General features: G+C 44.7%; 1 protein-coding gene across 8 annotated transcripts in view; it reads right to left on the bottom strand.

Annotated features, from left to right (window-relative positions):
- Nucleotides 1–764: 764 nt before the first annotated feature.
- LOC105924392 (NACHT, LRR and PYD domains-containing protein 3) overlaps nucleotides 765–26,603 on the bottom strand; it is a 30,480-nt gene continuing 4,641 nt past the window's right edge. For 2 of the 8 annotated variants that reach the window (XM_036128288.1, XM_036128290.1), the window contains 7 exons: nucleotides 20,265–20,308; nucleotides 19,015–19,299; nucleotides 10,782–12,558; nucleotides 6,862–7,047; nucleotides 4,419–4,592; nucleotides 1,736–1,906; nucleotides 765–1,054 (listed from right to left, as the gene is read on the bottom strand). In XM_036128288.1, coding sequence (XP_035984181.1) covers nucleotides 1,039–1,054; nucleotides 1,736–1,906; nucleotides 4,419–4,592; nucleotides 6,862–7,047; nucleotides 10,782–12,558; nucleotides 19,015–19,299; nucleotides 20,265–20,308 — 2,653 coding nt within the window. In that variant the 3' untranslated portion in view covers nucleotides 765–1,038. Of the gene's footprint in view, nucleotides 1,055–1,735; nucleotides 1,907–2,641; nucleotides 2,745–4,418; nucleotides 4,593–6,861; nucleotides 7,048–10,781; nucleotides 12,559–19,014; nucleotides 19,300–20,264; nucleotides 20,309–25,226; nucleotides 25,295–26,049; nucleotides 26,135–26,603 lie in introns of those variants that run through there. The other 6 variants (XM_036128291.1, XM_036128289.1, XM_036128295.1 and 3 more) reach the window with 6 other exon arrangements.

A 26,603-nucleotide genomic window follows, 5' to 3' on the forward strand; every position in this document is an offset into this window, starting at 1 on the left:
ACAAATCTAAAAATGATTTTCTATCTTTCTGCCTGTCTGCTTGGATGCCAGATGTCGTCTTTCTCAGGTTCTAAAGTTATTTATGTAACAGGGAGACGATCTGAGGATCCAGGTTCTGTAGAGCAGCTTCTGGTTCTGGTCCGTCTGAAATGTCCAGGAAACGAGAAAAAAGGAAATGATTCATGTTTGAATTTCTGATGAAAAGAGAAAATCTCTTTTCCTTCTCCAACGTCAACAGTGGACTTCATGAGGAGCTGCAGGTGAAGGTTTTACCCCCACAGTCCCTAAACAGGATTAAAATCTATGTTCTGACCTCAGCAGAGCAGAGCTGCATGATGAGCCTCAGATCCAACAGAACCAGAACCGTTCTGTGGGAAGAACAGAGAAAATCCTCCAAATAAGATCTGAAAGTCTCTGAGCTGCTGCAGAAAGTGTTTCCATGCTCAGCAAAGGAGAAGCTGGAGCAGATCAAACTTTATCTTTACTCACTTTTAGATTTTACCTTCAGAAAGAAGGAAATAAAAAGATTTGATGTGAAATCCTGAAGAAAAGCTTCATCCTCTGATTGAAGAAACCATCATTTACTCACTGAGCTGTTTGCAGCAACAGATAAAAGGAGCAGAGCTGCCCAAACATTTGAAGAAAACATCTAAAATATGCTGAAAAACCTGCAGAAACTGCATCACAATGAAGCAAACATGCAGCCTGAAAACTTTAGAGTTGAGCTTTATTTCAGATTTCTGGGTTACAGGCTGAAAATGAAGCAGAGAGAAAAAGATCAATTTTGCAGTTTCATCAGATTCAGATCAAAACTCCATAAAGCCACTAAATGCAGCTTAGTTTTCATTTGATCCTCATTGGTCCAAAGAGACAAACAATATCAAACACTAAATGACAGACATTATCAGATAAACAGGATCAACATCTCTAAGGTCAGAGTTCATCATCAGGATCCACTTAGAGTCTGTTTAAACTCAAACTGCTGCAGCTTCAACCTCTGGATCATCAGGACAGCTCAGCTTCTCTCCTCCACTAAGATCACCACCTCCACTCCCTGCAGAGAGAAGAAGGAGCAACAGAGGAGATCAGTGAGTGTTTCCAGCCTCTGGAAGCTGAACATAAACATTTCATCTGTTCCTGAAACATCAGCTGAATAAGAAACATGGAGGCTGTCCCTGAACACATCTGGATGAAACTAGTGAGAGAAGGACGCATGTCCAGATGTGCTGAGTGGACTTCAGCAGAGCTTTTGCTCTGTAGAAAGACCACATGGTGACTAAATGTAATGATGGGCTGTGAAATCAGTGATTTGCAAGCTGCAGTCAGACTGATCTCAGAGCTGTGACTAAGATGAAACTGATCAGCTGTTTGCTGTTGAAATAAGAGAACAAAGAGTCTGAGATCAGATCTGATGCTCCACAGCTTGATGAATGAGGACCACTGTCTCTAGACATGGTGGAAGGCTGTCAGCTGGAATCCAGCTGCATTTCCTGGAGACATGAACACAACAACAACAGTCATCTTCACATGGACACAAAGACAAGAACACAACAAGCTGCTGGCTCCTCTGATTGGCTCATTGTTGTCTTTGTGTCCAATCAGGAAGCCTGTCACCATTCTCCTCCCACTGAGAAGCTGCAGCTTTACCGGAAACACTGGATCTTTGCTTTGGTACCAACTGGGTTCAGAACAGTTCTGCTGACAGCAGCTGGACTCACTCCAACCATCTACTTACAGAGTTTTCAGTTTGTAGTCTGGACTCTTTACAAGATCCTGCAGCTGCTGAACATCTGACTCTTTCAGGTCGTTCTCTCTCAGGTCCAGTTCTGTCAGATGGGATGGGTTGGACTTCAGCGCCGATACCAGATGATCACAGCTGATCTTTGACAACCTGCACCACTGCAATCTGAATAAAGAATGAAAGATGTGAGCTGAAGCCACCAGGATGCAGGTTCTAACAGTCCAACAGAACCAGTTAAAGAACTCTCATTAATATTATTGACAACAAGCCGCTGCTTCAATAAAGACCTGCTGACATCAGCTCTTCAACAATCAACAATATCAGAACTTTTGATAGTTAAAACTTGTTTAGCAGTTTTTACAGTCCTGGCTCTCATTTAGAAAACTTTTTGTGGAATCCGTACTAAAAGTGAACACCAAGAAAAAGAAAGCGGAGTATGGCTAAAAATATTCAGATTAATAAAACCATGCTCAGGCACAACAGCAGCCATTTTCCTTTCTAGATCCCAGCTGTAGCGATACATTTGGTACCAGGTTCTGGCTCAGGTTCTGCCCTCTACACGCCCAGATTCAAGCAGAAACGGTCGATGCAAAGCACCTCATGAATGTTAATGTGTCAGCTGATCATTTTTTCATCATGGTGACGTGGCAGCCACGGAGAAAAAGAAAAAAAACATTGGGAAAATTTCCCAGAGAGGCGTTTATTAAATGTGTAAATCAGAGGTAAAAGCTTAGATGTTGTCCACATTAAAACAAGTTGTTAAGAAGCTGTTAAAATAAGTTGTTAAAAAGTAAACCACACTGTGCTCCGTGTTGAAATTCCCCTGTGGCTTCAGATCCACATTCAGAGGAGAGAGGTTCAACACCATTATTACCCCCCCCCCCCCCCCCCCGCCTAAAAAGGTGAGCACTGCCTGGGTGTGAGCAGAAAGCCTCCTTCTCTGCTCTCTGGGGGTTGGAGAGCTGCCTTTCAGCTCCTCACAGGGAGGTGGAGCCACTTTCCCCTTTGGGGAACAGCACAATGCATGCTGGGAGTCAGAAGCAGGATATTTGCCAGTCCTCATTATTGGACAGGAAATCTTTAATCCCTGAAAGCACGTTTCGTCAATTCTTCATCTGCACGGTCTTCCAGCAGTGCCAATGCATCCAGCCAGCAGCATTACGCACGAGTGTGTTTGACTGTTTGCAGCAATTAAAGTGATTGCTGCTCACCTGGTCACAATAATCTGTGGAACACGTCACCCTGGTGATGATTGGAGAGAGAAATGTGAAGGTAGAAAACCCAGAGAAGATGTTAGCAGACTTTGATTTAAGATCTAAGATGGCTTCTGGGCATTTTGATTTATCTGAAATGTCCCAGATGGATTTAAGAGTCACCAGCACCAGAATGAATAATACTGAGGTTTTAATGCTTCTGATCTTGATGATCTCTGATTAAAGTCGGATATGGAGTGAAAGTGAACATCTGAGAGGAATCCTCATGCAGGTTGGCTGTAATTCACCACTTCACCATCTGCGTCTCCAGTTTCGCCGTCTCCAAAATGAGCGTACGCCTGGGTCAGAGCTGGCATGACGACCACACATTTTCCCCACAAGTTCATTGTTAGAGATCCTAACTTCTGGTGGAAAGTGGCATACACACATTTCAGCTCCATTGATGTCAGCAAGCTTTCTAAATGACAGCCCTGCTGACTTCAGCTCTTCACCTCTGTCAGCTCCACCAGCAGCACCATCAATACAAACTCAGCTTCTGCAGCCAAATTATTCAAGTTTCACAGAAAACAAACAAGTCAGCAGCAACTGTGGAGTAAATATGAACAAATGGAGATTAATACAGATAAATGAACAATTTTAATGATTCCACAGTCATAAAAACATGATGTCATGGAGAATATTTCATGTAAACTGATTTTAGGAGCTGAAGCTCCCAGAAGCAGAACCTGCTACTGTGACATGTTGTGTCTGAGTGTTTTAGTCAGTAAAATCTTTGCAGAGCTTCTAAAAGTGCTGAAGCATCAATCAGGGATTATAGATTTGTTCCTGTCACACAGATTCCAGGAGCTGAAATTCACTTTTCAAAACTGGCTTGAATCCCCTCTGAGCCGCTTCACATGAGGGGCATTTATACACACTGGGGGTCCAAATGCTGTCCGCTTCTGACGTGAGATCAGAGCTCAGACTCAGTTACACAGAGAGACAACATTAAAAACTGGCTCCAAGTCCAGGAACAAACTCAGCAAAGATTTATTACAATAGAAGATCTGAACTTTGGTTTTCAGCTGAATTAGATCCACTTATTCAATTATTTTAAAATCATCCTGTAGAAAATGGAGAAAAACTGACCTGATGAAGGTTTAAATAGATTAAAACCTTCAAATAAATGAAACATCAGTATTTTATTTATTCTCTCTTCCTCTTCCTCGGTTCTGGATAAAAGCTGCAACTCTAAACTAAATTTCAGCTCATTGTTTCATGTTTTCTGCTGATTATTGAATAAATGCTGACAGGAAGTTAGAAAAAGAAAGAAACTTTAAGTGGAGCAAAGCAGTGAAGAAGAAAGCAGACTTCACCATGAAGATCCTCAGTGTGGATCAGTAAAATATCAGCCAGATGTCTGCAGTTTAGTGTCAGCACAACTTTCACATCACAGATATCAGAACTAAAACATGGAGTCTGACCTCAGTGTCTGTAGTTTGCAGAGGGGAGTCTGGAGGAAACCACAGAGCTCCTTCACTCCACAATCTTTCAGGTCGTTTCTGCTCAGCTCCAGTTTTGTCAGATGGGACGGGTTGGACTTCAGCGCCGATACCAGATAATTATAGCTGATCTCTGACAAACAGCAGTTATACAATCTGAATAAAGAATAAAAGATGTGAGCTGAAGCCACCAGGATGCAGGTTAAAACTGAAACATGAACAAATTAATGATAAAATGTAGAAAGTGAATGTCCCTGAATGTAAGAGTCCCAGAAACATGATGAACTAATGTCTTATATGTGACCCAGTAGAACTGATTTAAAGAATTAAAGCCAGCAGAACCAGAACTTGTTATCATGACGTGTGAAGGTCCAGATCAAGGTGTGGTTCTCAGCAGTGGCGGCTGGTGATGAAGATGTTCTGGGCTTAGGGTTGGGGGTGCACTAGAGCTTGGAGATTACCAGCCAACAATAAACTCTACTTGAACATAAATCCACCCATGATCACTTGCTGCTGCTGGATATTTAAGTCTGATGGCTCTGGCGTCTGTTTAAAATGCTGCCGTCTTCTAGTCTGGCTCAGCGTTCTGCTAGAACAGTGGTTCTCAGAGCCACAATGTTCTAAACATGGATCATTTAACAGAGTTTCAGCTCACATTGTTCTGGATTCATCTTCAAGCTAAAGCAGCAGCCTGCATGGAGGCTTTTCTCTAAGGAAACATGGTGTCTGTTTAAAGTTCTGCTCCTTTAGTCCCTGATCACTGAACATTGGTCCCATGTTCTGCTGCTGGGCTCACATGTTCTCCATCATACTGGTGGCTCATTGTGAGAACTAAAACCTACCATGAGGAGACTTTCTCCACCTGCGGCCCTCAGCTGTGGATCAGCCTTCCTGACGACATGAGGGCAGCTCAGAGCTTTGGACTAAATAAGAATCATCTGCATTTTTCAGCACATCTTTGGAAACCAATGAAATGTGTCCTCTGCATTTAACCCGTCCCTCAGGGAGCAGTGGGCTGCCACTGGGTGGCGCCCCAGAGCATTCTGGCTCTAAGGGTCTTGCTCAGGGACCCAGGGCAGGAGCCTGTGGGATTTGATCTAGCAAACTTGCAGTGCAAATATGGACTACAGATCTATGCATTGTATTAGGTTTTAGCACTAAACACTGAACACTGGAATAATGAGGCACATATTAAATCACCATTTGACACAAACCATTTGTTATAAAGTGTTAACAATAACCCCCCTTTATTTAGCAAAATAAAAAGGTGAATAAATAAATGTACTTTAGGACTTTTAAATAAAGACAAGTAACAAGCACTTCTCTGCATACAACAGCAAAATAAACACCCTCAGGGTGTCAATCTGAGATCCCAGTTCAATAATATTTGCTGGTCTGCCAGGCAGAAATGGTCTGCAGACTAATAGAAATGATGATTCTTCAGTTTTTCTTTGGTTTCCTTCTTGGTGTTCAAACTTGTTGGCTTGTTGCTGAATGGTACCGCTGAGTCCAGAGAGCGTCTGCTGCAGTAGAGCTTTTTACTTTTCAATATTGTGGTGTAGTTTTAATAGCCACACTGCTGGGTCCTAGTTCTGGTTCTGTCTGATTGAGCTGTCAGACCGAAGAGGACGGTTCCTCTCTGACCCGCACCAACAGAACAGCAGCTTCAGGACAAAGCTGAGCTGCTGTAACCTGCTGGTGCCGTCCATCCAACCATTTTCCAACAGGCTTATTCCTGCTGGGGTCCTGAGGGCTGCTGGTGTCTATCTGCAGCTGTCAGTGGCTGAGAGGTGGGCTTCACCTGGACAGGTAAGCAGCCTATCACAGGACAACACAGAGACAGACAGGACAACCAACCATTCACACACAGACACTCACACCTAAGGAGAATTTAGAGAGGTCAGTTAAGCTAACAGTCATGTTTTAGGACTGTGGGAGGAAGCTGGAGTACCCAGAGAGAACCCACGCATGCACAGGGAGAACATGCAACCTGCTGGTGCCGTCGCTTTGATTTAGTTTACATTTTCTCTCTTTGTTCCTCTCAGACATTCATTTTTTAGATAATGCTGTTTTATTATTCTTATTTTACTTGTTTATGTGTATGAATGTGATCCTGGCACTACTCTGGAGGAACAAAAATTAATGTTTCATGTAAAGATGTGACAAAGAAATTAAAAATAAAGCTAAATGATATGATCTTGTTATCTAAATCTTTCCCAAATCAAAACATCTCCATCAATAATTCACATCATTTGACTTATTTACTAATTTTTGTTCTTCAGTCCAAAACATTTTAAATGTTCAATACTGAAAATATGAAAGAAGAAAATAAATAATTGACAAGGAAAAACATTTGGACAGAAAATATCAGAACAAAATTATTAATTAAAATAAGTTTTAAAGTAGCAGTGAAGATGAAACCAACCTCAGCTTCTTTACTTTACAAAATGGAGTCTCCAGGATCTCACAAAGACGCTTCATCTCAGAGTCTCCAAATGTTCTCCCTACATCACTGATCTGATCTATTTCCAGGTCAGTCAGGGAGGGGTTGGACTTCAGAGCTGAGGCCACAACTTCACATTCGGTCTTTGAGAGATCACAGCCCACTAGTCTGTGATGAGAGAAAGAATCAGATCAGTTGTAGTTAAATCAGACTAATAAACACAGAAAAACAGACTAAAAGATGATGACTAAACAGTGATGTCATCATCAGATGAACATCTGCTCCTCACATCAATGTCCTGTTTGACCCACACAGAGAATCTCTTCAGTCTCTTCAGGACTTGGTTCTACTGCAGAGCTGCTGTGTCTCTGCTTTGGCTAAAAGCTTCATTTAACCACAAAGATGAAGAAAGATCATCTAGAGTAAAACAACAGAACTGACTAAATATATCATTATCATCAGCAGCAGCAGCAACTGCTGCTGCTGCTGAGGGTGGCTTTATTTTTGCTCTGTTTCTGTTTGCTGCAGCTTGATAAAATCACTGTTTCCTTTTAATTAGGAACTCAGTCATCAGTTATTATTTCCTGAGTTACAACCTTCAGTCAATCAGTCTAATGGTGAACTTGATTAAATGATCAATCATGGTTGATGATAAAGTCCAACTCCACAAAATCATCAGGTAGCTCTTAGACAGCTGCTAAAGCATCTCAGCTGAAGTCTGTAGCCTGGTGTCTTTAGACAGGATCAAATACGCTCTAAATGAACGCTTTCTGAGCTTCGTTAACACCACTTAGTCTGGGGGGGGGGGTTGATGCGTCACATTGTGCTTTAATTCAGGTGCACATAATTACCTTACATGTAATTTAGGTGCCCACTTTTAAGGGTCATTTTAAGGGACTTGTAACTGAAGGGGCTTCAGCTCAGACCGTCATTCCTCCTCTTCCTTCTAAAGGAGCCCTTTACACTCTTTATTGATGCATTTTTCCTCACTGTTTATTGCTGACACGCAGCACACCAATGGGGGAAATCCTCCCACCTCAATGATTCCTCACCGCTATCATTAAGCATAAATTATGCTGGTGCCAGACGTTACCAAATAGTGTTTTTTCTACAGTCTCTTAATAACCAGTGAGAAGCAGAGCTTGAAAAGCTGCAGCGTTCACTTGACCTCTGTGAGCACCATATATGTCCAAAACCTGAGGTTATATCAAGCTACATGGCTTAATAAAAGAATCAAGTTACAGCATCATTTCTTTTAGATTTCTTAGTTTAGATCAAACTGATTTAGCCCGATTACATGAAATTACAACATGGATTTTTTTTAAAGAGCTGTATAGCATATTCTTATTTCAGAGGAGCAGTCCTGCTATGGAAGAACTGAGAGATGTGCACATCTTTCAGGGTTCTAATTTTATTGCCATTAAATTATTTACATTTTCTGCAGTGAGATTTAGCTCCAGCATGTAGTAACCCATGTAGTAACTTGTAGTTATTAAAGTATTTCTGATTCTGATTAAAAAACGAGTGTAATAATACCGGCAGAAACTTACAACTACTTTATAACTTTATTCAGAGATTATTTGTACATGTGGGGTCTGTTTCATTTAATCAGTTCATGCTGGTCTATCTAGAAACAAAATCTATTTTACAAGAATAAAGCAGCAGCTGAATGGACTCAGGAAGGTGGAGTTTTGGTTGCAGCATACTGAATTTCTGCAGATGAGCCAATATCAGAGCAAACTGGATTTTCCTCAGAAATCTAGCATGGACCACAGAGCTGTTTACTTGTTGAGAAGGTGCAATATTCAGCGTAAATGTTGTAAATAGAGATTTGTAAGAATGTCCTTGGATCGGTGGGGTGGACAGCTTGTCCAGGAGCTACATGGCACATCTAGGTAGCACCCGACACCAAGATTGCCACTAATCTATCAGATATCACCCTTGTGGTGACACATTATATCTACAGATGATACGGTGAGGAAGCGTACAGCCCTTGCATGGGCATTTACCTAGATCCCTATTCAATGCTTGTATAATGAGTGATCGGGGCTTCTTGCCGATCAAGAGCCCATCAGCGCTGATGTGTTTATAACCATTTCTCTGACTGGGGTCGATTAAATAATCTGAACTATACTTTATGGTTTCCAGAGTTTTGCATCTGAAGTAGTCACAAAAGTGGTGGTCGCCGATTAAGGGTAAAACGGGCCGGGTCCATTGAGGATTTAACAGATTAAACAAATGTGATTCTCCTCATATCAGGCAGTCTTGGTATGTTGGAACAATCACAGGAAAACAGTTTTGTGTTTTTCTGTTTAACCCACTAACTGGACAGTAAGGTGTTGACTCTTCTCTTTCACTTTTTAACCAAAGGAAAACATCTCCACTTCCATGTCTAGTCAGTTAAAAATGAGACACAGTTGACTGGATCCACTCTCCACCGCTTCCCCAGCCCAAAAAATTAACATAATCTCACTCTTAACATTCCCTAAAAGTTGAGAGGTGTAGCGGATCTAGTTAGCTGAAATCTTTCTCTTCTAACTCTGTTCCAGCACCATAACATAGTGGAACAAGCCAAAGGGCTCCTGAGAGACACCGAGAGACCATCGAATGTAAATTTTCATGGCAAGATTGAGCCTCTGTATTTAATTCACTGTGAGTTTAGGTTTTCCCACATGCTGTGAACGCATCACTAGCTCCTCCTCCAAAACAGAAAGCGGTCTGCCGCGCGCACACAACAATGAACCCGTGCGCTTACTTAACGTTGACAAGACAGCGAGAACTATGGCGACTGGTCAGTTGATTTTATAGTCACTATACAAGCTTTTGTTTTTGGGATTGTCACATTTTTATGATACTTTTTATTTCATGTGTATTTTGTGTCAGATTTTTTCTTGGTGTTCCTTTTGGCCGCTGGGATGTTCTGTTTTTAAGGTCCAGTGTTGACCATGAAAGTTCTTTAATGTGACAATATTGTAATTTGTGAAAAGCTTCTATGTGCAGCTGTGGTGGGAAAAATGGCTAAAATAAAACATTTTAAATAAATGTTTATTTTGCAATAAATTTAAAAAAAAATTGACACGTTAATATGATATATACGAATGCAACTTTAGGGACTATGTGGCTAAAAACGTTTGTTATTCAAGGTTATTTGAACATATCACTATATGTATCGTGTATCGTGATATAGCCCAAAGGTATCGGGATATTAGATTTTCTTCATATCGCCCACCCCTAAGTGCAAATAAAGCCAAATGCCTCTTCTTGAGGGCTCACCTATGTGGCTTTACACAGTGGGGGGGCTTACTCCAAGGGTTGAAGATGTCAGTGACAGTCGTAACCACTGGGAGACAAACATAGGTTTGGACTGTTTCAGAGAACAATGAAAGCTAACCTTTTACTTAGAGGTTAGGAACTGAACAGCAGACAAACCAAGGCTGTTCAACCATGCCGCTCATCTGGGCTGTTTTTCACACAATGTTTCTGATCTTCTCTGATTTATTTAGTTTTTACAAAGAAGTCATTTACGGGCCAGATTACCATCGCCAGCGGAACAGAAGTGGCCCACACAAACCATCAGTTCAATAGCCCTGACCTAAACAGTGATTTTCTAAAGAGGTGAATTATGGGTAACAGCCCAATGAGTGAAGAGCTGTTTAAAGTTTAAAATGTGTCTCTGGATGATTGTATCTTTCTAAAAGATCAAAATCTCTAAATACCAAAAGCTGCAGCAGAGCTGACCTGAATGAGCTGAATATTTAGAAATCTGATGGTTGAAATATTCCAAAGTATGAAGGAAGTAGTTAAAGGTCCCAAAAACATCCAGAACCGACTGAATAATGAAGAATAAACCGGACGGCAATAATGCTGAATCAGCATCAGTCAATGAAGACATCTGGACTCACCGAGCCTTTCTGCAGTTCCTCACAGCTGAAACCAGTCTCCGTCGTCCTAATTCTGATGTGTTGTACTTCTCCAGGTCCAACTCATCCAGAACCTCCTCTGACATCTGCAGCATGTAGGCCAGAGCTGAGCACTGGATCTCTGAGAGCTTCTCTGATCTGTTCTCTGATTTCAGGAACTGTTGGATCTCCTGATAAACTGAGAGGTCCTTCATCTCCATCAGACAGTGGAAGATGTTGATGCTTCTGTCTGGAGAGATTATACCATAGTTCATCTCCTTCAGGTTGTTGATGACTCTCTGGATGGTTCCTGGACTGTTCTCTGTCTGACCCAGCAGGCCTCCTAAGAGTCTCTGGTTGGACTCCACAGAGAGGCCATGAAGGAAGCGAGCAAACAGGTCCAGGTGGCCATTTTTACTGCTGAGGGATTTCTTCATGATTCTCTTCATGAACTTATCCAGAGATGTTTCACTGTATTCTTCCCCCAGGAAGTTCTTCACCACCTGTGTGTTCCTGCTGGTGAAGCAGTGGAACATGTAGACTGCAGCCAGAAACTCCTGAATGCTCAGATGAATGAAGGAATAGACCGAGTCACCGTCCATCCCTTTCTCCTCTGTAAAGATCTCAGTGAAGAACCCTAAATAGAGAGGAGCATCTTGGACATCAATGCCACACTCTTTCAGGTCTGATTCATAGAAGATCAGGTTTCCTTTCAGAAGCTGCTCAAAAGCCAGTTTTCCAAGAGGCAGAACCTTCTCTATGTTCTCTGGAGTCCAGAGTGTTTTTAGCTCAGGTCCTCCTTCATACTTGATCTTTCTCTGTTTGATCTGAGTCTCCAGGAAGCGGATGTACATCTCAGTAAGGGTCTTTGGCAGCTCTCCTTGGCCTCTGATCTTTAACTCACCCTCCAGAACATTAGCAGTGATCCAACAGAAGACTGGGATGTGGCACATGATGAAGAGGCTTCGTGATGTCTTGATGTGGGAGATGATCCTGCTGGCCTTCTCCTCATCATCACCAAATCTCTTCCTGAAGTACTCCTCCTTCTGTGGGTCAGTGAACCCTCTGATCTCTGTCTCCAGGTCAATGAACTGCCTTTGGATCTTACCGGCTGCTGCAGGTCTGGTGGTTATCCACAGGAGAGCAGAGGGAAGCAGATCACCACTGATGAGGTTTGTCAGCAGAACATCTACTGAGGTGTGCTCTGTGACATCGGTCACAGTCATATTGTTGTGGAAGTCCAGAGGAAGTCGACTCTCATCCAGACCATCAAGGATGAAGACAACTTTGAACTGTTCAAAGCTGCAGATTTCTTTGGTCTTTGTGAAGAAGCGATGAACAAGGCCCACCAAGCTGAACTTTTCTCCTTTCAGTGCATTGAGCTGTCTGAAGGTGAATGGAAATATGAACTGGATGTCCTGGTTGGTTTTGTCTTCAGCCCAGTCCAGAATGAACTTCTGTGTTAAGACTGTTTTCCCAATGCCAGCCACGCCCATTGTCATCACTGTTCTGATTGGATCATCTCTTCCAGGTGGGGGTTCAAAGATGTCTTCTCGTCTAATTGTTGTTTCTGAACCACTGGTTTTGTTGAATGCTGTTTCAATCTGTCTGATCTCATGTTCATCATTGACCTTTCTACTTCCTCCCTCTGTGATGTAGAGCTCTGTGAAGATCTGATCCAGAATGTTTTTTTTTCCAGCTTTAGGAATGCCTTCATTCAGACATTGGAACTTCTTCTTCAGAAACTCTTTAAAGCCTCGTTGACACCGACCAAAAACAGCTGAATAAAGACACAAGAGGAGACACTTCAGTGAGACACAAATTATCAGAACTATTTCTGATCTTTTCAGTGGGGGGTTGCACACGAGTAGTGATGGGTCCGGCAACACCGATGCGTCAGCGCATGTGTCGAGCTGATAGAGCAACACCTGTGTCGATGCGCGTATCGCTGTCGAAAAGTCACGTGACCGATACAGGAACTGTTTCAAAATGACTGACGCGCCAAACTGTGTTTATAAGCGGTGTTCCCTCTAAGCTGCATGCGTGTGCATTCGCGCACAGCATCTGGATTCAGCTCACACAGCAAAGCTATGCTGCGCAGTAATTAAAATCCAAGCTGAACTGTAAACAAAATAATAATAAACCAAGTTTTTTTTAAACCATTCTGCAACTCTGGTGAGATGGTGTACCTCCGTCTGCTCACTGAGCGTCAGGTTCTGATCGGAGTGCACCACTGATTGATGGGTTGGGCAGACGCCTTTATGGTTGGGCAGGTTGCGCTGTGCGTCTTTGTTCTGAGCGTCGTTTCAGAAAAAACGGCTGATCTACACTGAGTAGAAAGCTGCTACTCTGAGTAGTTCTTCCTCCCTTTGTCATACTCAGCATGTCCGATTTCAGAACAGATGATATTAGTCAGGTAACTAAACACAGCGTCTGATCAACCATTGAACGTGAGCATGAGCCTGAAAAGAAAACACCGATCACTGGAATGCAAATAACGTGATTCACCATGACAATGACAGGAAATAAGCTTGGTAGTGTGCATATCCTGCGAGTGGAATTAGAAATCTATAAGGAAGGCATATGGACAATATTAAACCACAAGAAACAATGCTGTTGCTGCTGAAAAAGCGAGTTGACGGCAGAGAATTCTTTTTAGATAACATTTGGCAACATCTTGACATCGAAGTGGGCAGGCAGACCCAAAGTGCCACAGATGATGCCATCCAGGAGGTGCATTGATACTTGGCAGAAGGTCCCAGGATCGTATTATATACTGGAAAAACAAAAGGCAGTCTGTCCAGACCTCTTCTGCCTTTCATTACAATTTCTCTGCACTCCAGCATCATCTGTGCAGTGTGAGTGGCTGTTTTTGTCACGATTTGGGTTTTGTCTTGGTTTATGTTATCAGATTTATTAGTTAAGTTTCTGATTTTGGGGTCTTGTTTGGTTTTGATTTAGACATGTTGTTCTGTTTAGGTTACCTGTTTTCCACCTGTCACTTTATCAGCTCTGTTCGGTCTCCCCTCAGCAATCTGTCAGCTTTCTTGCCTTGATTAGATCCACCTGCTCACTTATAATTAGCCTTCACTCCTGTTCACCTGCTCACTCCCCTATATAGTCCTGCCACAAACCTCTGCAATCTGCCAGATCATTTACGAGCCACGGTGAGTTTAGTTCCAGCATTCTTTATTCTGATTGACCTGTTGATGATAACCCGAGAGCCTTTTTTGATTCTGAGCCAGCCTGTTCCCTGATCTGTTTTTCCTGCCCTGTCTGACTGATTTACCGGTTTACCGACTAGTTTCTGTCCCATGGTTATCCGAGCTTGCTTTGCCCTGTCTGTACCTCTGCCTATTTTGGACTGCTTTTTGTGTACCGGATTTTGGAATGCCCTTTTGACTATTGAGCCCGCCTGTCCCTGTTTTCATTATTAAAATCCTGTTTTTTGCCTTAACCTCACTTGTTGGGTTTGAATACTGGGTTTACCTGATTCACGATCATAACAGAATGATCTGGCCAACTAAAACCTATCGCCCAACAAGTTTTTAGAGGTTTTTTTTTTTTCCCTTCCACACGCTATGGCTTGGGAGGGTTCCAGATTGGCGTTCTGTCCCCCTGGTATCGGTCCCAGACGCCATCTCTCCAGCAGCCGCAGCAGCAGTAACTCGCTGCCTGCTCCGAGCTTACGATTGGGAGGGCTCTTTGTCACAAATTCAGATTCGGCTCAGAATAGAAGGGATCACTCACCCAGCGACACCGCTGTCGGCTCTGCCCATGGGTTTTATCCAGACCCAACTTTGTTTATGGAGGTCGAAGCGGAGGTGGTGCGGGATCTTCGCCCGGATCTTTTTCTCTCTCTCCCTCCAGAGGAGGAGATGCAGGGAACGCTGTGGGCTCCGCCGATCCCGGCTCTACCGAAGGAGTTAAACCTCCAGCAAGTCCTGCCGTCCCGCCATCGGAGGAGGGGACGGAAACCTGTGGGTCGCTCCTTCACCCGTTCTGTTCGGCCGACAGGCGAGTCAGTACCGCGCCCGTCCGTTGCCACTTCCTGCCCAGTGGATCGGAGTCCGGTGCTCCCCAGAGCTGAGCAGCCCACAGCGCCTCCTGGTGGCGCCCGTGATGCTGAGGATCTGGCTCTGGAGGACCAGTTAAGAGCTTTTGCCCCTATTATTAAGGACCTTAGGGAGGCTTTTTTCTGCCGGTATTCAGAGGAGCTGGAGGCAAAATTAAAGGAGGTCGAGGGGCACTATAGAGCAGCTCTCCAGGGTTTCTATAGTGGACTCAATCCTGTCCCCAAGGGTCCAGCCGACGCCCCGGTACCTGCACCTGTCCCAGAGGACCCGCCTCCTACCTCAGCTCCAGTGCCGGCCTCCGGCAGCTATAAGGCAGCACTGTCTCCGCAGCCGGCCCAAGACGCTGCAACCCCGGAGGCTCCGCAGCCGGCCCGAGACGCTGCAACCCCGGAGGGTCCGCAGCCGGCCCGAGACGCTGCAACCCCGGAGGGTCCGCAGCCGGCCCGAGACGCTGCAACCCCGGAGGGTCCGCAGCCGGCCCAAGACGCTGCAACCCCGGAGGGTCCGCAGCCGGCCCGAGACGCTGCAACCCCGGAGGGTCCGCAGCCGGCCCAAGACGCTGCAACCCCGGAGGCTCCGCAGCCGGCCCGAGACGCTGCAACCCCGGAGGGTCCGCAGCCGGCCCGAGACGCTGCAACCCCGGAGGGTCCGCAGCCGGCCCGAGACGCTGCAACCCAGGAGGGTCCGCAGCCGGCCCGAGACGCTGGAACCCAGGAGGGTCCGCCGCCAGTCTGCGACGTGGGAACCCAGGAGGGTCCGCCGCCAGTCTGCGACGTGGGAACCCAGGAGGGTCCGCCGCCAGTCTGCGACGTGGGAACCCAGGAGGGTCCGCCGCCAGTCTGCGACGTGGGAACCCAGGAGGGTCCGCCGCCAGTCTGCGACGTGGGAACCCAGGAGGGTCTACCACAGGCCCACGATGAGGGGGTTCAGACGAGCCCTCTTTCAGGCCGCAACTCGGGGGCTCATCGGGACAAGTGGCGTCGTGGCCCTCGCCCAGACGACAAGCGGCGTCGTGGCCCTCGCCCGAACGACAAGCTCCGTCGGGGGCCTCGCCCGAACGACAAGCTCCGTCGGGGGCCTCGCCGAGAAGACAAGCACCCAGAGCCCCATGGAGACTTAGAGGCCCCTGGACCTCTTCTGAAGCTCTTACCCCCTCATCTTTGGCTTGACAGCCAATTTCCCAAGTGGCTGGCCAAGCTCTCTTTGTCAGAGGTTCTGGAGGGGTTACTGCTGAGGCTCTGGGTGTTAAAGGGTCTGGGAGCATCTGAAGTCTGTAGCCCGGGGCCTCCTGAACCTGAAGTCTGTAGCCCGGGGCCTCCTGAACCTGAAGTCTGTAGTCCGGGGCCTCCTGAACCTGAAGCCTGTAGCCCGGGGTCTCCTGAACCGGAAGCCTGTAGCAAGGCCCCGTCTGAACCTGAAGCCTGTAGCCAGGCCCCGTCTGAACCTGAAGCCTGTAGCCAGGCCCCGTCTGAACCTGAAGCCTGTAGCCAGGGGCCGTCTGAACCTGAAGCCTGTAGCCAGGGGCCGTCTGAACCTGAAGCCTGTAGCCAGGGGCCGTCTGAACCTGAAGCCTGTAGCCAGGGGCCGTCTGAACCTGAAGCCAGTAGCCAGGGGCCGTCTGAACCTGAAGCCAGTAGCCAGGGGCCGACTGAATCTGAAGCCAGTAGCCAGGGGCCGACTGAACCTGAAGCCAGTAGCCAGGGGCCGACTGAACCTGAAGCCAGTAGCCAGGGGCCGACTGAACCTGAAGCCTGTAGCCAGGCTCCTCCTGAACTCTATAGCCAGGCTCCTCCTGAACTCTGTAGCCAGGCTCCTCCTGAACTCTGTAGCCAGGCTCCTCCTGAACTCTGTAGCCAGGCTCCTCCTGAACTCTGTAGCCAGGCGCCTCCTGAACTCTGTAGCCAGACGCCTCCTGAACTCTTTAGCCAGGCGTCTCTTCTAGCTCTTAGTCCGGCGCTGTCTCCAGCCTTTAGTCCGGCGGCAGGTTCTGTTCTCTCTCTCTCCAGACGTCGGTTCCTGAGGGTCCTGTTCTGCCGCCGGCCTCAGAGGTTGCTGCTCCGCCGCCGGTCTCCGAGAGACATGCTCCGCCGCCGGTCTATGAGAGACCTGTTCCGCCACCGGCCGCCGGACATCTTTGCTAACCGGGGCCGTCCTACAGGACACCCGCCGGATTACCTGTCTCACAGGGGTCGTCCGCCGGGACGTCCGCCGGAGAACCTGACACGCCTAGGACGTCCGCCGGAGAACCTGACACGCCGAGGACGTCCGCCGGAGAACCTGACACGCCGAGGACGTCCGCCGGAGAACCTGACACGCCGAGGACGTCCGCCGGAGAACCTGACACGCCGAGGACGTCCGCCGGAGAACCTGACACGCCGAGGACGTCCGCCGGAGAACCTGACACGCCGAGGACGTCCGCCGGAGAACCTGACACGCCGAGGACGTCCGCCGGAGAACCTGACACGCCGAGGACGTCCGCCGGAGAACCTGACACGCCGAGGACGTCCGCCGGAGAACCTGACACGCCGAGGCCGTCCTTCGGGACGTCCGCCGAACAACCTGACACGCCGAGGCCGTCCTTCGGGACGTCCGCCGGTCAACCTGACACGCCGAGGCCGTCCTCCTCGACGCCCGCCTGAAAACCTGACTCGTCGGGGTCATCCTCCTGGACGCCCGCCTGAGAACCTGACACGCCGGGGTCGTCCTCCTGGACGCCCGCCTGAGAACCTGACTCGTCGGGGCCGTCCTCCTGGACGCTCGCCTGAGAACTTGACTCGTCTTGTTTTGTTTGAGTTTAGATTTGGACATTTATTTGATTCTAGCCCTCCGTCCTGTACCTCCCTCCACCCACCCGAGCTAGTCTGTTTTGTTTCTGAGGCCGTCTGGAATCCGGCCTTGAGGAGGGGGTTCTGTCACGATTTGGGTTTTGTCTTGGTTTATGTTATCAGATTTATTAGTTAAGTTTCTGATTTTGGGGTCTTGTTTGGTTTTGATTTAGACATGTTGTTCTGTTTAGGTTACCTGTTTTCCACCTGTCACTTTATCAGCTCTGTTCGGTCTCCCCTCAGCAATCTGTCAGCTTTCTTGCCTTGATTAGATCCACCTGCTCACTTATAATTAGCCTTCACTCCTGTTCACCTGCTCACTCCCCTATATAGTCCTGCCACAAACCTCTGCAATCTGCCAGATCATTTACGAGCCACGGTGAGTTTAGTTCCAGCATTCTTTATTCTGATTGACCTGTTGATGATAACCCGAGAGCCTTTTTTGATTCTGAGCCAGCCTGTTCCCTGATCTGTTTTTCCTGCCCTGTCTGACTGATTTACCGGTTTACCGACTAGTTTCTGTCCCATGGTTATCCGAGCTTGCTTTGCCCTGTCTGTACCTCTGCCTATTTTGGACTGCTTTTTGTGTACCGGATTTTGGAATGCCCTTTTGACTATTGAGCCCGCCTGTCCCTGTTTTCATTATTAAAATCCTGTTTTTTGCCTTAACCTCACTTGTTGGGTTTGAATACTGGGTTTACCTGATTCACGATCATAACAGATTTCTACAGCTGGAGAAGTGATATCAAAAAAGCGTAACAGACTCAATATCAAAACGTTGAAACAACTTATATTTTTTAATAAAATTTATAAAAAAAAAATGCCAGTCCACAAGCATCCTCATTCACAACATGTTTACTTAGGTTACGTTATGATACAGGTTTACATTATTTATTGACTGTATCTAAAACAAATGAAAGATATTTTAAATTTAAATAAAAATATAAAATGATATATGCAACATGCAATGCCTTAAATTGTATTAATGTGTATACTAGTGATGGATCGATGAGGCGTCATGAATCGTTTCGACACGTTGCCAAACTGTATTGATACTGTGCCAATACTGTGTCACTGAATAATGAGACCAGTTAACATAAAACTTGTTGACCTTCCCAAGTCCTGAATCCAAGCTAGACTCCGACTTTTTTTTGTTTAAAAACACATTTAAGATCACATCAGAAATGTCTCCAGTCAGTCTTGTGAGCACAGCTAATTTACTATGTTTGTATTTCATTGGGCATGTCTGTGAGTTTTAACTAATGTTTCTGTAAAGGCCCTTGAAGACAATTGACTTTGCAGTAACAGCAACATCACAGAACTGTGTAGCCTCACCTGACTGAGCAGATAAGGCAAAGGACAAACCCAGCTGATTGGAAAGTGTAGCATCTTTTAGCTGAAGATGTTGGATCATCATTTTGCAGGAGTCATTTCCTTTTTTCCTCACAGCATCTATCGTGGAGCGGGCCTTGTCTGCTCTGGTTTGGTGCTTTTCAAGTATCTCCTCTTTCTCCAAATTATTTAAGACACCATCAGCTTCAAGTGAGTAAATGAGCTGTTTCAGGACTGCCTCGGTAACCCTTTCCACAAACTCATTGCGAACACTGAGAAGTGTTTCCTCTGTAGGAAAACAACAGACATAAACATGATTAATTCAAACTGAGAAAAACGTGATTAAGACCAATTAGACATGTTGTAGCACACGGGGATCCTCACAGAGTCTGTTTATTGTGCCTCCTTAGGTCTTAAAAACCTGTTCTTGTTCTATTACTGCTTAATAGTGATGAACATCTGATTCTGTCTACATGTGACCAGTTGGCTTCTTCCATTGAATCCATAGGATTCTTCTCTGTGGCGCTCTACACATCAAGAAGAATCCTACCTAATCTGGAAAAATAGTCTATTGTTGAATAAAAAGATCCTTTGCAGAGTTAAAGCAGCATATTTTCGTCATTAATAGAGGAGAATAAAAGTAATTCTAGATTTCTCTTTAATACAGTTGATCCATCCATTCCCTTAGCTCTCAGCAGTAATGACTTTATGGGATTCTTCATAAGTAAAATTGATCCAGACAATGAGGGTTCTGGGTAGGTTGCTTGGGATGGCGCTGGCACCATCTATCTTTTGGAGGGCTGGTGGATGGTACTGGACATCCCCTTTGGCACTACCAGTTTTAAATACTAGAGAACAACATGTAACATCATGACATCTGAGCAGGCGGAGGCAGGCTTTGGGTCTTCCTCACACAGCTGTTCTCCGTTTACTGCCCCAGGGCGGTAAATGGAGAACAGCTTGGCTGAAAGGTGATATTTTCATTTTTTTATTGGACCGTCTCAGGAGGGGAAACCCATCCTGTTATATCAGATACTATGGGGACAGAGACAGGATCTGATTATTCAATGAATTCAGGAATCAGTCCATAGATTAATGATTCCTGATGTATTGTACTGCAAACCTGTTCCTCTCATCACACATACATACATATTTAAACACAACCAAATGAAAACGGTCGTTAGTTAACTTGATGAAACCCTGTTTCAGTTTGAAATAAATAATTTCAAATATTTCTGCTTCAGATAACTTACCTAAATCCTGCTGCTTCTCTTCTGGAGGCGCCTCCATTTTATCTCTGAAAAAAAAAAGATCTAAATTTACTCATTATGTTTTAGGATTTATCTCTAACAAATAATCTATTTTATTCGGATGAAGTTAGAATAGAAACTAAAAATACTGAACAGAGAACATTCAAAACATCTGAATTACAGATGGAAATTATTTACTCAAATACTTAATATCCATGAACACACACACAGACTCCTATAATACCCCAGTTAGATGGCCAGTAGCTGACACTGAAACATGAAGCAGCACAGCTGTCTGTAATTCATAAAGCTAAAACATGACAGTATGACAGCTAACATGATCCATAAAATCAGCGTTGTAAACATTAATCACATTTTTCTTGATGAGGGAGGATGTTCCCGTTAATGATAGCCACCAGTTGTCAGTCATTCCAGCATCTATTTGCTGCAGGTTGACATGAAATCCTGTTGCCATCTGACTGTAAGGTGATGTTTCTACCACAAGGTGGCAGCATCAGCTGAAGAATGCTCCTACAGAAGGTCTTTGGACTCTTGCTTTGGGTTTTAGATGACTGAGGGAACCCTGTCCAGGTCCAGCAGCTTCTGCTGCTGTCCTCACTGTGGGCCTCTGATCATGATGACCAGGACCAGGTAAAATGCACAGAGGGATGCAGGGACCGTCTCCTGGCTAAGGGAGCTACATCAAGCTGAAACAGAAAGAAGTTCTGACTGTTTTCACTGAAGATGCCGTCTGGGACCAAACCGAAGAACTGCTGGAACAGTTTTAAAGGATTTTGATTTGCTTTTAAACCAGTCCTGCCTGAGCTGCAGCAGAGAGGACATCTGGGACAAGGACGTCCCTGTTTAGCCCATCATCTGTGGACTGCTGGATACCAGTCTGGAATGAAACCAGAGAAGTTCTCCTGGTACCAAGAACCAGAACCACAGACCAGCAGAAAGTCAGTGGATCCGTCTGCAGACCTCCAGAACCCTGCAGCCATGAATGAGCTTGTTTACCAGCTTCAGTACTTCCTGATCTTTACACAGACGTGGCTTCAGAAGGTCCAGTACCAGCTGGTTCTGATCATTCATTACTGGGTTTGTTTTTGAAAGTACAATATCAAATGTTTCCAACACCTCCTCGTTAAAAAACTCAGATCAGTTATTATTCTGGCCTTTAGTCGTCCTTCAATGGTATAATGACTCAGATCATGATTCGAATTATTATCCCATATGTCAGCTGTTGTTTTTTTTAACAATATGAGGGGCAGGAAAGGTTAGTATACAGTAATATATTAGTGTTCCTTTCTCTGGTTCCTGATAGAAAATAATAATAAAATGATGTCGTAAATCAGCCATAAAGCCTATATTAGAATGTAGAAAATGTATCTAATTCCAAAGTAGACACATCAGAAGAGATGTGTTGGGATTTAAATGTTTTGATTGTGAAAAAGGAAAAGTCAACCTTTTCACTGCACAGAAAGACGTCTTATTGAAATGTTGATAAGGCGTCCAGAGGAAGAAATCTACTGATGTCCAAAGATTGCTTAAAGGCAAAGGAACAGTTCAGCTTTTAGCGGCATGAAAACAATCAGCTGAGACTTTATTATATGAACTGAACTCAGAGTCAAACAGTCTGACTTTAACATGATTGTCTTTTATTTCCTCCTTAAACACAGCTGTAGATGAACCTCATTCCTTCAGAGGGACCAACTGTGCATCTAACTGAAGTCCCAGAAAACCAGTCGATGAACAGAACCTCTGTAGCTCCATCTTGTTGTCCCATGATATTAAAGCTATGATGAGAAATTTGATGTCAGATTGAATTCTGGCCATGTAGCTGGAGGACAACTCTAAAGGGGTTTGTGAGCAAAGGAATTTCACACTTCCAGAGAGACAGCTCTCTCTGCAGGGTGCGATCAGTGCAAAAGCTTTCTCCCACAGGACAACCCCTCAGTCTTCAGTCTACCCCTGGCCAGAGATCCAGTTCTCATTCTGCTCCGTCCTGGGACTCTAAAGGAGGGGCTGCCCTGCAGGAGCCATGCGTGGAGCCTGGAAGAGGCCATGAGCTCAGTGAGACATGAGCCTCTCTGAAACTCAGTTCCTCCCTGACATGGGGAGAAACTGCCAGCTGATTCAAAGATAAGTCTGCTCCTTGTTGAGGGGGCTGCCACCCAGCCTTCACCTTCTTCCTGCCTGAGACATAGGAGGAGGGAGACGGGCCTGAACCACGATGGGCCCAAAGACGCACCATCCAGCACCTTGGAGAAATCTCTCTTCGCCTGGGGGACATCACCGGGCAAATCAGAGTTAAGTCTGTCGTCTTAACTTCAGCATCAGGCGCAGAAGGAAAGGAATCCCGCCATGCCAGAAACAGTTTTGTTTATTTCTTCTCAGCTTTTACAGCAGGGGCCTGCGACCTTTACAGTCTAAAGAGCCATTTTACCTACAGTCCACTTGAATTAAACCCGTTCAGAGCCGCAAATGTTGCCTGGCCTTTTGAAAAAAGACAAGTTATAATTTTTGATAAAGATCTACAATAGGAAATATGTTGTCATCGTTAAAGAAACGCCCCTTTATGTCTATTTTAAGGTCTAAAAAAAAGAGCATGGACGGGATGATGATATTTGTGGATGATGTAAAAAAAAAACTCATAGTTTCCAACATAATGAAAAAAAATATTGATTTAAAATTAAATATTACTGGCACTTTTAGCATCATTACATTGTGAAAATTAAAAGCAATTATTCCAAACCTGCATTTATTATCATTATTACATTTAAATACCATAATAAAAATATAATTTGTAGCCAAAGTTATTAAGAGCCACTGTGGAAGGTCCAAAGAGCCACATGCGGCTCCAGAGCCACAGGTTGCTGACCCCCGCTTTGCTTCACAACACCCACTTCCCCATGCTGAGGGGAAATCTGCTGAAATCGTGTTATTATTTTATTATATTAATGTTCATTTAAAGGTGTTTTATTTACCTTTGGTAGTGACCGAGTTTAGCGTCCGATTGCGACCTCGTGGCCAAAGGTAGAATTGCATCGATAAAACAAGCGCTCCTAAAAATAATGATTTTACCAAGCAAATTATTCTTTAAAATGTGATTTCCTCAAATAATGTTTTGTGAAACTTGGGATTTGCATTGTGAATGGGTTAAAACAGTTACCAAATGTTGTTTTGAATTAGTAAAGCTACTTTAACCTCATCCCATGTTCTGTACATCAGATCTGCAGTGAACCAGGATTCACTGAATTAATCTGATGATGATAAACCACTTTTGCTTTGTCTTTTTTTTCTTCTTGCAAGTAAATAGTTCCTTAGTTTCTTTCAATCTTCAAGTTTCACTAGCCCAGTAAGGAGGATTTATTGATTGAAATATATTGTCAATTCAGATAAACAGCATTACATAGCATTCTCTGGATGTTCATTTTATTTCTGTTATTAAATTCTTGAATTTGAAGAAGTTGTCACTCCTTTATTCTGTGTGTGCAGAGTTTACCTGGAAGAACCCAGGTAAACCCAGGTGATCTCTCTGGGTACTCTGGCTTCGCCGACAAGTCCCAGCAGAATTAGCATCGGCTCATCATCCTCAAGATCTGACTGCACACATGAAGCTTGGAGGTGTACTTTCTGCCTAAAACATTTTAAAACTACATTTTTCATAAATTAAGGCTATAAAATCCATAGGTTTGTACACTAGTCAACTCCTTACTGCTCCTTACTCCACCCTTGTGGTGGACAGTGTTTCTGACTCCAGCCAACCCCGTTCCCTCAACAAGCCCCAAGTACTGGGTCAGCTGAGGGACCAAAGCCCCAGAAAGTGAAATTAGTCGGTAAATGTGAATGGAAAAGCTACCAGGGATCTGAAAGCTCCAGGCTTTTCAGTGGCAATAGAAAAGAGGCTATACATACAAACATACACATTAATATATACACAGCTAAACAAACATCACTCTCATTTATTATATACAACAGACTGAAACACATGAGCCATAAATTAGTCAGGGCACCCTTAATTAAACACAGTTTTAGCTAAATATAGAAATGCTGGACGTTTCTACACTGAGTCTCATTCACAGTTTCACTCCACAGATGGATACAAAAAGTTTCCAGAGTTCTTCTAACACTAAGAATCTTTAGATTTTCATATGAGATCAGAGCCTCCATCTCTATCTAAAAACCTCTTTTTATCAGTTCCTCCACATTTTCTGCTGACAACCCTTTGCTTAAGATTTTATTTAGCAGACCAGACAGAAACAGAAATTATTACAGGCCTGTATTGAACACAGGGACTGGAAAGTGTCCACAGAGGACGCTGATCTGGAAGATTTCCCATCATCTGTGTTGTCCTATAGTCACTTCTACACTGATGCAGTCCTACCCACAGAGACAGTCAGAGTTTGTCCTAAACAGAAACCATGTGTGGACGATGCAGGCTGAAGGCAGGAAGCGCGGTTCCTGTATCCACAGAGCATGACCTGCAGTGTGGATGCAGATCAGGAGACAGACTGGCCTACAGCAGGGCTACAAGTGAACTGAAGAAATGCACCTTAAGAGTCAAAGAAGGGAGAAATGTTCTTTTTCTTTTGGTAAAGACATAAACCATATTAATATAATAGCTCAGCGCTCAGGAAGCATCACTAAAAAGTCTGTTCCTGTTCTCAGGAACTCTGATAAACAGTTTTATGGTTGGCTGCTGGAACCAGAGTCAGGACAGAAATCAGCACAGCAACCTTTGTTTCTGCAGAGATCTGAGTGTACTTGTTCCTCCACAGCCAGAAACCATCATTCTAAACACATTTATAGCTGCTGACACCAAACACTGAACACAGCTGCTGACACAGGTAGAAAGTACTCTCTGTAACAAAGACCTGGGAGTCAACAGAGGATCAAACTGAACTCTGACTTCCCAAAGAAAACTCAGTGAGCAGAAGAAAAGTTAGAATAAAATGATTTTACCTTTAATTCTGACACAGACGTGTTTCTTCTTCAGAGACTAAATGGACCCTGAGCTTCTCTTCCTGCTGAGAGTGAACATGAGAAACAGGAAGTGCTCAGCCTGCCCCCCCCAGACCCATTTACAGGAAAGCAGGTGGTTTGTCTGTAGTCTGTTAGCAGACAAGGGATCTTCCTGGCCGCTGGGATGATGGCGGACCGAAAACGCAGCTTCCTTTAAGCTCTAATGCACTACTTCCCATTTGATAGTTAAGACCTCTGTTTTTGAGCTCCCAAAAGGTTACAAAACTTATCTATACAGTTTATTTCTTTCCAGTTTATTTCTCTTTACCAATCTTCAAACAACAAAAGATATGAAACTAGAAAAAGCTGATACTGTGGCCAAGCCAGCGACAGCCTCCAAGACGTGCTCTCCAGTCCCTGACCACGAGTATGCTATGGAGACTTTGCTGCCAACAACCAAAAGGAAATCTGCCCCGACGCCTATTAAAACACCGACACCACCCAGCAAGGTAATTGTGTCCCAAAATGAGGAAGTCATCAACCCGATGGTGGAAGCCATTAACAAGTTAACAGACAAGATCGATAACTTCAGCGTACAGCTAGGTGACAACATGATAATGGTTGCTAACATCTCTAAGCTAGCCGAAATGAACGCAGCTGACATAAAAGACTGCAAAACGAAACTATCTGACTTGGAAAAAGAGGTTCCTGCGCTCATCAAAGAAAATGCGGAGATGAAGGAAAGATTGATGGAACTAGAATGCTATAAACGCCGCTGGAATTTAAAAATTCAGGGCTTAAGAGAAAAAAATAATGAAGATACCCGCAAAGAAGTCATCGACATCTTAACCAAAATAGCACGGCACTGGGCCTCGTCCATTGGCAACGCAGTGGACATCACGCATCGTCTGGGGAAAAAAGAAGACAGAAGACATCGCCAACTACTTATTCAGTTTAGCATGCAACACTACAGAGATGCCTTCTGGAAACTCACTAAAGATTCTAAGACGTGCAAGGAGCTGGGCATCCACTTCAAGCAAGATCTCTGCAAACTGGATCGGGAGGCAAGAGCTGCAGTCTGGCCCAAAATGGAGCGAGCCAGGAAAGAGGGAAAAAGTGTCTACTACCGAGGGCACGTCGGCTACATCAGCGGAGCTCGGGTATTCCCTGATTGACTGAAGATCCAGTGCTAGTGGTCAGTAACCACACACTATTGCTCAAGAACACAAGGTGCTAGATTATGGTTCAAGGAAAGTTGCATTCTTTTATTTCTAAAATTCCTTTTGGTTAAATAGGCCAATTTCAATAAATAGGGCTATTTAAAAAAGGCAAAGTTAATTATTCAGAGATTTGCTAAATCTTTTTGATAAATACATT

The sequence above is a fragment of the Fundulus heteroclitus genome, chromosome 24, assembly GCF_011125445.2.
Source record: "Fundulus heteroclitus isolate FHET01 chromosome 24, MU-UCD_Fhet_4.1, whole genome shotgun sequence".
Lineage (NCBI taxonomy): Eukaryota > Metazoa > Chordata > Actinopteri > Cyprinodontiformes > Fundulidae > Fundulus > Fundulus heteroclitus.